We start from the raw sequence: 12,499 nt of genomic DNA, 5'->3' as shown, positions 1-12,499 counted from the left end.
CTAGGTCGCTTAGGATGGGGGCTGGTAGCCAGAGGAGCCAAGCGAGTGAAGAGGTTTGGCCCTTTCCCCTGACCCGCGTAAAGAAACCTCCAAAAAAACCCTAAAACAAAGGGGTTCAGAGGGCAGTGCTGTCAGGGTGGCCCCCGGGGGAGGGCGCGGAACCTCTGCGTCCCCCACCTCCTTCTGTACACCGCAAACCGGAAATAGTAAGTACAGCGCTTTGCTGAGTTCTCTGTGTTCTAGGGAATTATCGAACCTGAGGGGTTGGACGGTGGGAAACCTTGAGTTTGTAGTCGGCCGGGCTTTAGAAATGCGGGTGGCCTGGGTACCGTACCATTCGTGGCTGGCGTCTGAAGTGGAGGCAGAGAATTGGAGAACTGGTTGTTGGTGTTGGAAAGGACACCATGTATTTGGTGTGTGTACGGGGTGAGGCTAGAGAAGGCAAGCGGAGGGCCTCTATTTTTGCTGAGCATCTTGAGATAAGGATTTATAAGGCTGGAATAAGGGGGTGAGAGACTGGAGGGCTGCAGGAAGGAGGGTTAGAAAAATAAAAGGTCCACAAGGGGCACGTGGTGGGGAGAGAAGACTCATGGAAAAGAAGCCTCGGTGGGCTTTCTGTCTCCCCTGAGTGTGGTCCCAGCGTCTAACGCTAGAGGAGCCTCCGGGCGCCGCCGAAATCCGGGTGTTTGCAAGCCTTCCCTGTGGCCCCAGCCCGCACTGTGGTCGGGCGGCCACGAGGGGGCGCAGCGCGCGCGGCGGGGACCCGAGGACGACCCCCGGGCGGAGGAGCCGGCCAGCCTCACCTCAGAAGTATTCGGGCCGCCGCGTGGGTCAGGGCGGGGGCCGGGGTCGGATGGGACAGGCTGGGCGCCGAACCGCGGAGGGCCATGTCGTTGGTCACGGCCGCAGGTTTGCACCGGAGAAGGCCGGCCGACCGACTCCAGCCAGCGAGAGGAGGCGGGGTTTCCGGAAAGGCCGGGAACGGGTACTACGAGGACCGACAGGGCCGACGCACTCGCGCGCCTCCCCTCTGGACCCCGGCGGGCTCGGCCCGCTAGTCAGTGCGCATGCGCGACCGGAGGCCGCCTGCGTGCCTTCATTCCAGCCCCCGCCCCTGCCGAGCTCCTGGCCCCGCCCCCGGCCCCGCTGGGCGCCTGGCCCCGTCCCCGGCGCAGTGTCCCAGATGCGAGTATTAGGAGAGGCCCACTAACAGCCAGAAAACGTGGGCGAGTTCTTATGTAACCTGGGTGTGGGCAGTGGCTTTCTAATGACCCAGTATCCAGATGCAAGGAAGAAAAAAAACAGACATTGCTACGTTAGAGTACACTGAAGAACAAAAACCGTGTAGCCAAGCTGAAACCGCACTCCTCAGACGGGCCTGTAACCCAGCCAAAACTCAGGTTGGGGCGCCAACCCACAATCCCTGGCTTAGGAGGGACTAGAATCCACTGTCATTTAATGGAAACCACTCACCTGGTGTCAGGACTTACTGAAGCTCCTGTTCTTTTGTCTCGTTGCAGAAAGAATTAAGCTTGAGGCAAAGCGATGGGCAAAGAGTGAGTTTATTAGCATAGGAGCTTGTGAGAGATACAGGCGGGCCGGCAATGGGTCGCAGCCCCGAGAACAAAGAGGGCTACATTTTTTTAAAAAATATGTATCTTATTTATTTGGCTGTGCCAGGTCTTAGCTGCATCATGGGAACTCTTAGCTGCGGCACGCATGTGGGATCTAGTTCCCCGACCAGGGCTCGAACCCGGGCCCCCTGCCTTGGGAGTGGGGAGTCTTAGCCACTGGACCACCAGGGAAGTCCAGAGGGCTACATTTTTATAATCAAAGAAAAAGTGGGGAGGAGATAAGACCATCTTTCTCCTCATTTTTGGGTAGATGTCAAGGCTTACATCATTAGTTCCTCCCTTGACCCCTATATGGTATAACTGGGACTCTCACGGCACTATTTAAATCATATGTATGTTAGCAAAAGGGTGGTGACGTATACTAAAATATGGTAATTCATCTCAGGTTTTGTATGATGTCCCGTTTCACCTAATTTCTTTGCCCTTTCACCAATATTCCTGTCTTGGCTACATGTATAAATGCTATTCTTCAAGGACCATAAACTCCCTGACTTCATGTAACAGGATTTGGACCCCATATCTATTATCTTGTGTTTTAACTAGCACAAGACTTGTGGCTTGCATGTGTCTGGTACTTGAATGTGCCTGGTCTTCCTTCAGGGTAGCCTAGATTGTTGCTAGGTTACTGGATTCTTTTCTTGTGGTCATTAGCTTACAGCAGTCTCCCAAACTGCCTTAAAATTCCCTTTTTGTCTTTAATCCCCTACTGGGATTTCTAAACTATTTAATTATTCTACTCTATCTGTATCAAAACCAACCAACAGACTCATACCATATATAAAGTAAAAGCCTGGCAACATATGTCACAGGTAAAGGGTTAATATCCCAAATATGTAAATAACTCAAAGATTGAGGGAACCAAAGACCAAAATCCAATTTTTTAAAAGGCAAGAGACAGGAATGGGCATCCTGCAAAAAATATTTGCGAGGCCATAAAAAAATATCCCTTAAACAAATGAAAAGATGTTTAAGTCCTCTCCTAATGAGGGAAATGCTCATTACTCTGAGATATCACTTCTAACCTACCCAACTTGCAAACAGCCAAAGCAACAGGACAGACTGTGGGAAAACAGGCATTCTGCTATATTGCTGGTGGGAATGCAAGATGGTTCAACTCTGATAAAGGGGAATTTGGAAATACCTAACAAAACTTAGAGTGCATTTACCCTTGACCTAGCAATTTCACAGCTAGGAACTTAGCTGAAGAAACACCTACACCCACATAAAAGTATATATATGTACAAGGCTACGTATTGCAGCACTGTGTGCAATGACAAAATTTTGGAAACAGCCTCAGTGACAATACATCAACAATTGGTTGAATAAACCCTGGTACATTGACACAGTGGAGTATTATGCAGTTGTAAAAAAGAGCAAGGAAGATCTTCTATGAACGGATATGGAGTGATTCTAGGATATATAGATAAGTGAAAAAGGTAAATACAAGAGGATACAAATATTATGCCTTTTTTTGGTGTAAAACAAGGGGAAATAGTAAAATATTGAAGTATTTTCCTATCTTTGCAAAGAAAAAAAACCCCAAACAAACCCATGGGGAAGCGTAAACTAGAAACTAATAAATTGGTTACATACAGTGAATGGGTAGGAATGGGGTGAAAGGCTAGGAGAAATGACAATTATTCAAGCATACTTTTTTTTTTTCTTTTTTGGTAGTTTTGACTTTTAGAGACGTGAATGTTTTAATATTAAAAAAATAAAATTTAATTCAACAAAGATGGGGGAAAAGAAACCTAAAATTGAATATAAAAAGAAGTAAACAAATGAACTAAACTGCATAGTAAATTAACCACAGGGGAGAAAAATAAACCCAAATTACTTTTGAACAGAGCTCTTTTCTTTTTTTAATTGAAATATAGTTGATTTACAAAGTTGTGTTAGTTTCAGGTGTACAGAAAAAGTGATTCAGTTATACATATATATCTATATTCTTTTTCAGATTTTTAAAAAAAATTTTATTGGAGTATAGTTGATTTACAATGTTGTGTTGTTTTATTTTTTAAAACTATTTATTTATTTATTTATTTTGTCTGCGCTGGGTCTTAGTTGTGGCACCCAGGATCTTCGTTGCAGCATGCGGGATCTTTAGTTGCATAGTTGCAACATGCGGGATCTTTAGTTGTGGCATGCATGCGGGATCTAGTTCCCCGACCAGGGCCCCCTGCGTTGTAAGCGTGGAGTCTTACCCACAGGACCACCAGGGAAGTCCCTTTTTTTTCAGATTCTTTTCCATTAGAGGTTATTACAAGATAGTGAATATAGTTCCGTGTGCTATACAGTAGGTTCTTGTTGTTCATCTGTTTTATATATAGTAGTGTGTATATGTTAATCCTAAACTCCCAGTTTATTCCTCCCCTCACTTTCCCCTTTGGTAACCATAAGTTTGTTTTCTATGTCTATGTTGAACTCTTGACTATATGCTTTCTGTGTATAAACTAGCAAACAAAACTACAAAGAAATTTCGAACTTCACTTAGTTGGTACTAGTCTGTCCTGGCAATTCTGAAACTACTTTCTGTGTATTGTGGGATTAAGCAAATTAGTAACTATCATGGTATTGTTGGGAGTGAAGATTCTCACTGTGGGAGAAGGGTGATACAAATCTGGAGGGAGGGAACGCAAGGAAGAGCTCTGTGAATTGGACTCTATTTCCTAGATCTGTCTGCTGAAAGAGCCTTGGGAGGCCCACCCCAGTAGCCCTGAACATTCCTAGTGTTTATATTTTGGTTTCTAAATCCTATTCTCCAGAGTTGCTTGGAGAAATAGCTCACTCAGGAGGGGCAGGGCAAGTGAAAGATGAGCCAGGAATAACTTGTTGTGCCAGCTGAAAGCAAGGAGGTGCTCAAAGAATGATGGGGACATCAAACAATGATGAGGACCCAGGGGCCAGCTCGACAGCGCTTCCAGTGGCCAAATTTGTTAACAATTTGAGCATCAAAATGAGTAATGACAATAATGAATTCTCACATTAAAAAAAAGAATCCATGTATATTAACACATATATGTGGAATCTAGAAAAATGGTATAGATGATCTTTTTTGCAAAGCAGATATAGAGACACAGACACAGAGAACAAATGTATGGATACCAAAGGGGAAGGAGGGGGGATGAATTGGGAGATGGGATTGACATATATACACTAATATGTATAAAATAGATAACTAATGAGAACCTACTGTATAGCACAGGGAACTCTACTCAATGTTCTGTGGTGACCTAAATGGGAAGGAAATCCAAAAAAGGGGATATATGTATATGTATAGCTGATTCACTTTGCTGTATAGCAGAAACTAACACAACACTGTAAAGCAACTATACTCCAATAAAAATTAATAAAAAATAAAATTAGAACAAAAAGAAACCATGAATCCAGAGGGATACTAAAAAGCAAATAAACTTATAAACAAATAGAGGTAAAAGAGACAGTTCTTTACCATAATATGTCAACTAATAAATGCTGAAGAAACAAAGAGTTAGAAAAATCACCTCATTGCAACTATTATTAACAGTAGCTGATCCAGGCAGGATACTAAAACCACTGGTGAAAGCTTGTTGGGGAATAAGATATTACACAGTCTCGAAGGATCACTCCACAGATTATTTATTAATTATAAAGGTAAAAAAGGAAGCTTTATAGTGGGAAAATCTGGTGGATACCACCTTAACCACATGATCAAAATCAGCATCATGCAGAATGACATCATGTGCCAACAATGCATTACATCCGACAAAGTTTTTTTTTTTTTTTTTTTTTTAAAGCTGCTTTGCCTTTTTTTTTTTTTTTTTAAAGGATTTTCTTTTTAATTAATTAATTAATTTATTTTTGTCTGTATTGGGTCTTCGGTTCGTGCAAGGGCTTTCTCCAGTTGCGGCAAGTGGGGGCCACTCTTCATCGCGGTGCGGGGACCGCTCTTCATCGCGGTGCGCGGGCCTTTCTCCATCGCGGCCCCTCCCGTTGCGGGGCACAGGCTCCAGACGCGCAGGCTCAGCAATTGTGGCTCACGGGCCCAGCCGCTCCGTGGCATGTGGGATCCTCCCAGACCAGGGCTCGAACCCGTGTCCCCTGCATTAGCAGGCAGATTCTCAACCACTGCGCCACCAGGGAAGCCCCCGACAAACTTAAATTGAGAGACAGGCTACAAATAATGGTCCTGACTCTTAAAAAATGTCGAAGTCACGAAAGACAAAGACTAAGGGACTGTTCCAGATTAAAGATGAATAAAAAGACATGACAACTACATGAAAGGTGTGACTTTGAATTGGGAAAAATAATATTGCATAAAGGATGTTATTGGGACAATTGGCCAAACGTGAATATGGACTCAGTTGTAGATATTAGCATTGGATCAATGTTAAATTTTCTGAATTCGATCACTGCAGTGTGGTTACCTAAGAGAGCCTTCCCGTTCTTAGGAAATAATCCCTTAAGTACTTAGGGGTGAAGAGTCATGATTTCTGCAACTTAATCTCAAATGGTTCAGGGATGAAAAACAATCTCTGTTATGCTTTGTACCACTGAGTAGATATTCCACAATTTGCACTATATGTTCCCTATTGTTGAACATTAACAGTTTTCAAATTTAAAAAATCACTCTTACAGTGTTGCTATTAACATCTTTACAAATATAATTTCTTTCTTCCTTTTTTTAAAAATTTTATTTTTATTTATTTATTTTTGGCTGCATTGGGTCTTCATTTCTGCACGTGGGCTTTCTCTAGTTGCGGTGAGCGGGGGCTACTCTTTGTTGCGGTGCGTGGGCTTCTCATTGCAGTGGCTTCTCTCGTGGCGGAGCACGGGCTCTAGGTGTGCGGGCTTCAGTAGTTGTGGCACACGGGCTCAGTAGTTGTGGCTCACGGGCTCTAGAGCACAGGCTCAGTAGTTGTGGTGCACGGGCTTAGTTGTTCCACGGCATGTGGGATCTTCCCGGACCAGGGCTTGAACCCATGTCCCCTGCGTTGGCAGGCAGGCTCTTAACCACCGCACCACCAGGGAAGCCCTTTTTCTTCCTTTGTTACCATTTTTAGGATAAATGCCCAGAATTATGAATAGCAAATCAAAGAGTGTAAATGTTTGGATGGCCTTTAAGTAGAGAGTAGTAATTTAAGATTCTAAGAGTGGCTGATTTAAATAGAAGGTTGTATGTAAAATGGGAGGAGAGAACACAGAGCTACAAATAGCAGGAGATTCTGAAAGCAGCTGCTCATGCAAAGGACTCTCTCCCATTCCTGGAAAACTCCCCACACCATGCTTACAGCAGACTTTTTAGTTAGTAACACCCCTGTCGTTGTCCTGGGACCCATGGGTCTAATCCAAGCCACCATGGCCTAAATTTAGACATTGGACAATAAGGGATTTGTGATTAGCTGACTCAGTTGTTTCTGGAGGATTCTGCTGATCAAGAACCACAATATGATGTTTTGTGTTCAAGAACCTCATGATTCTCCAAGACAGTTGTGAAAATCAGTATAAATCTAAAATAAAAAGATAGAGCATTTGGCCTAAAAGATACTGAGTTGAAACAAAAACCACTGGTAATGGGAATGTAAACTGCTATAACTACTTGGGAAAACAGTTTAGTATTATCTTGTAACACTGAACATTAACTCGATCCAGTAATTCCTTTCCTAGGTCTGTTCCCAGAGAAACGCTTGCCCATGGGCCCTGCAGACAAGTAAGGGGATGCTCAGAGCAGCATTGTTTGTCAGAGTGAACAAGCTGGAAATAACCCAATGTCCATCAATAGGACAATGGCTAACCAAGTTATGGTATAGTCATATAGCAGGATATTATATCGAAGTGAAAATGAATAAAATGTAGCTACACACAATTATATGTGTGAATCTTAGAAACAATGATCGGAAAAAATGCAAGGCTCAGAAGTTTACTTTTTGAATAATATTATTTTTATAAAGCTAAAAAACCCACAATGTACTTGTAGGGATGTATTCATTTGTATTAAGACTTATTTTTATTTTTTGGCTGCTCTGCGTGGCATATGGGATCTTAGTTCCCCGACCAGGGATCGAACCCACACCCCCTGCAGTGGAAGCATGGAGTCTTAACCACTGGACCCCCAGGGAAGTCCCTGTATTAAGATTTATTTTTTAAAGCATGGGAATTAAAAATGTAAAATTGAGGAAAGGGAGGCAGGGGGATAGGGTAGGCAAGAAGTACAGAGTTTTTGGCATTATTCTGGTTTCTTCCTTTCTCCCTTTCTCCCTTTCTCCCTTCCTTCCTCCCTTCCTTCCTTCCTTCCTTTCTTTCCTTTTTTAAATGTGCACTGTAAAGTGTTCAAGAGGGATATCCAGGATGGAGTATTTACCAAACAGTTTATCACTTGATTTGATTTGATTTCCAAGCTTATCCAGGGGAGATGCTGCCTTTCATGGGTGATGTAAATCTAGGAGGGTAGCTTAATAGTTAGGATGGCAGATCCCAGCTGGCTGGGTGCAGTCAACAGGATACACTTTAACAGGAATAAACATGTTGGGGTTTCCCTGGTGGTGCAGTGGTTGAGAGTCTGCCTGCCAATGCAGGGGACACGGGTTCGAGCCCTGGTCTGGGAAGATCCCACATGCCGTGGAACAACTAGGCCCGTGAGCCACAACTACTGAGCCTGCGCGTCTGGAGCCTGTGCTCCGCAACAAGAGAGGCCGCGATGGTGAGAGGCCCGCGCACCGCGATGAAGAGTGGCCCCCGCTTGCCACAACTAGAGGAAGCCCTCGCACAGAAATGAAGACCCAACACAGCCAAATAAATAAATAAATAAATAAATAAATAAATAAAGGTGCTAATAATTAAAAAAAAGATGAAACTTACAAAAAAAAAACAAAACATGTTGACATTGGTTTTAAATATCAGCAGCAAAAGTATAGATAGAATTAGGATTTGTGAGTTTTAGAAAAAAGAAAGCTTTTAGGATTTTATATGAATGCAAGTTCAATAAGCTATCAAGCACATTTGGCAATATTCTAGTTCTTAGATTGAGGGGTAGGTACACAATGTTCATCTTATTACTAGACTTTGTACCTTACATATGTTACAGAAATTCTATTGAATGTGTTGAATAACAGGTTAAAATTTAAAACATCACTGGTATCTACTGTTTTTGTATGTTGAATTTGAAAATAGCAATGTAGATAAAATCAGGAAACTTATAATTTTATAATTGGAAGAGGCCTTCAAGATGATGGTCTAATCTGAAATGTAACCATTTAAAAATTATAAGTACTAGGGAATATTTATAGGTTGGGAAATTGGGGTGGACTCTCTAAACATAAAAACAATGGAAAAAGTCATGAAAAAATTGAGGTTTTATTTAATTAAAATGTAAAAATGGTACATTAAAAATCATCTTAAACAAAATTAAAAGGCAAATGACAAACTGGGTTAAAAATATGCCACAAGTGGGACTTCCCTGGTGGTGCAGTGGTTAAGAATCTGCCTGCTAATGCAGGGGACACGGGTTCGAGCCCTGGTCTGGGAAGATCCCACATGCTGCGGAGCAACTAGGCCCGTGAGCCACAACTACTGAGCCTGCGCATCTGGAGCCTGTGCTCCACAACAAGAGAGGCCGCAATAGTGAGAGGCCCGCGCACTGCGATGAAGAGTGGCCCCCGCTTGCCACAACTAGAGAAAGCCCTCGCACAGAAACGAAGACCCAACACAGCCAAAAATAAATATAAAAATAAATTAATTAAAAAAAATTAAAAAAAAATCATCTTAAACAAAATTAAAAGGCAAATGACAAACTGGTTCAAAAATATGCCACAAGTGGGACTTCCCTGGTGGTGCAGTGGTTAAGAATCTGCCTGCTAATGCAGAGGACATGGGTTTGAGCCCTGGTCTGGGAAGATCCCACATGCCGTGGAGGAACTAAGCCCGTGCGCCACAACTACTGAGCCTGCGCTCTAGAGCCCGTGAGCCACAACTACTGAGCCCATGTGCCACAACTACTGAAGCCCACATGCCTAGAGCCTGTACTCCACAACAAGAGAAGCCACCACAATGAGAAGCCTGTGCACCGCAACGAAGAGTAGCCCCTGCTCGCTGCAACTAGAGAAAGCCCACGCACAGCCAAAAAAAAAGACCCAACACAGCCAAAAAAAAAGACCCAACACAGCTAAAAAAAAAAAAAAAAAAAAAGCCACAAGTATTTGCCAGCCTAGAGTTAATGTCCTTAATATATAAAGAACCCATAAAATCAACAAGAAACACACCAAAATTGAAAAATGGCAATGGACTTTAGCACAATGAAGGAAACTATCAACAAAACAAGAAAGTAGCCTACAGAATGGGGGAAGATATTTGCAAGCAATATGTCTGATTAGGAGTTAATATCCAAAATATGTACACAGCTCATAGAACTCAACATTGAAAAAAGAAACAACCAAGGACTTCCCTGGCGGTCCAGTGGTTAAGACTCTGTGCTCCCAATGCAGGAGGCACAGTCAGGGTACTAAGTTCCCACATGCCACTCAGCCAAAACAAAAACAAACAACCTGATTCAAAAATGGGCAGAGGACTTGAATAGACTTTTTTCCAAAGAAGACATACAGGTGGCCAAAAGACATATGAAAAGATGTTCTACATCACTAATCATCAGGGAACTGTAAATCAAAACCACAGTGAGATATCACCTCATACCTGTCAGAAAGGCTATCATAAAAAAGACAATAAGTGAGCATTAGTGGAGATGTGGAGAAAAGGGAACTCTTATTGTACACTGTTGGTGGGGATGAAAATTGGTGCAGCTACTATGGAAAACAGCATGGAGGTGTCTCAAAAAACTAAAAATAGAACTACTGTATGATCCAGCGATTCCACTGGAGTATTTACCTGAGGGAAACAAATACATTAATTTGAAAAGATACTTGCATGCCAATGTTCATTGCAGCACTATTTACAACAGCCAATATATGGAAGCAACCTAAGTGTCCATCATTAGATGAATGGATAAAGAAGATATGGTATATATATACACAATGGAATATTACAGGCATTAAAAAGAGAAATCTTGCCATTTGGGACAACATGGATGGAGCTAGAGGGTATTACACTAAGTGAAGTAAGTCCGACAGAGAAAGACAAATACCGAATGATCTCATATATGTGGAATCTAAAAAACAAAATGAGAAAAGACTCATGGATACAGTGAACAAATGGGGGGGGTGGGGCAAAATAGGTAAAGGGGATTAAGAGGTACAAACCTCCAGTTATGAAATAAGTAAGCCAATGGGATGTAATGTACAGCATAAGAAATATGGTCAATAATTTTGCAATAACTTTGTATGAGGACAGATGGTTACTAGACTTATACTGGGATCATTTCATAATGTATGCAAATATCAAATCACTATGTAGTACACCTGATGCTAACATAATATTGTATGTCAACTATATTTCAGTAACAAAACAAAAGAAAAAATGGCAATGGATATGAACAGATAATTCATAAAGAAATCCAATGACCAGAGAAAAACAAATACCGTATGCTAACACATATATATGGAATCTAAAAAACAATGTTTATGAAGAACCTAGGGGCAGGACAGGAATAAAGATGCAGATGTAGAGAATGGACTTGAGGACACGGGGAGGGGGAAGGGTAAGTTGGGACGAAGTGAGAGAGTGGCATGGACTTATATATACTACCAAATGTAAAATAGATAGCTAGTGGGAAGCAGCCGCATAGCACAGGGAGATCAGCTTGGTGCTTTGTGACCACCTGGAGGGGTGGGATAGGGAGGGTGGGAGGGAGACGCAAGAGGGAGGACATATGGGGATATCCGTATATGTATAGCTGATTCACATTGTTACAAAGCAGAAACTAACACGCCATTGTAAAGCAATTATACTCCAATAAAGATGTTAAAAAAAAAAAGAAATCCAATGACCAGTAAAACAATGGAAAAAACAAGTTTTTCTAATAAAACAAACAAATGTATATAACAAAACATAAACAGACTCATAGAGAATAAACTAGTGGTTTACTAGTGGGGAGAGGAAAGGGGGGGGCAGGATAGGTTAGAGGATACAACTATAAAATAAATAAGCAAGAAGGATGTGTTGCACAGCACAGCGAAATACAGCCATCATTTTGTAATAACTTTAGGTGGAGTATAATCTATTAAAAATATTGAATCGCTATGTTGTACACCTGAAACAAATATGTCAACTATACTTCAAAAAAAACTAACATAAAAAGGTTTTTCTAGTAATTCAAAAGGAAAGAAAAACTAATCTTTTAAAGAGATACAATTTTTCATTAATCATAATAGCAAAGATTTAAAAAAACGTGTATTAGAGCACTTGATATTGACAAAGGGTGCGCTAAAATAAGCCCTCAGTCTTTTATTAGAAGATAAAATTATACACCATTTGAGGTAAGAAGTTTGGCTTTATATTTCAATAGTCTTAGAAAGGTTCATATCCTCTGACTCAGTAATGTTACTTATAGGATCATAGGAATATATCCTAAACAATTACCAGAGAGGTGGCTTTAAAGTTTTGTACAGGACCGTTCTAAAATAGTCCCAACAACAGAAGAATGGCTATACAAATCATGGACACCCAAAAGTGGAATATTTTGTAGCTGTCAAAAGTCATGTCATTGAAGATGTTGATTCTGATTACCCCTGAATTTCAGCCCTCTTATTTATTAGCAGTGATGGAGATTTTAAATTGAGGTTTTTCTCTGACCTGGAGTTATTCCGTGGACCATCCATAAGCACTTCCTAGAGGTCAGACACGATTCTTTTCCCTTTTGGGGGAGTATTCTAATTGATACCATGCGTCAGTCTGTGCTCCACCGCAGAATCATGAATTCCCTATTCCCCAGCAGAGGA

The 12,499-nt window shown here is 41.8% G+C and overlaps 1 protein-coding gene across 1 annotated transcript in view; it reads right to left on the bottom strand.

Moving 5' to 3' along the window:
* The window catches only part of RIPPLY3 (ripply transcriptional repressor 3), a 56,999-nt gene that overhangs the window by 33,969 nt on the left and 10,531 nt on the right, over window positions 1-12,499 (bottom strand). Inside the window, exon 2 of the mRNA XM_057544945.1 lies at window positions 804-1,054. Coding sequence (XP_057400928.1) covers window positions 804-1,054 — 251 coding nt within the window. The remainder of the gene's footprint in view (window positions 1-803; window positions 1,055-12,499) is intronic.

The sequence above is a fragment of the Balaenoptera acutorostrata genome, chromosome 4 (genome assembly GCF_949987535.1).
Source record: "Balaenoptera acutorostrata chromosome 4, mBalAcu1.1, whole genome shotgun sequence".
Lineage (NCBI taxonomy): Eukaryota > Metazoa > Chordata > Mammalia > Artiodactyla > Balaenopteridae > Balaenoptera > Balaenoptera acutorostrata.
This window is presented reverse-complemented; position numbering and strand designations above follow the sequence as displayed.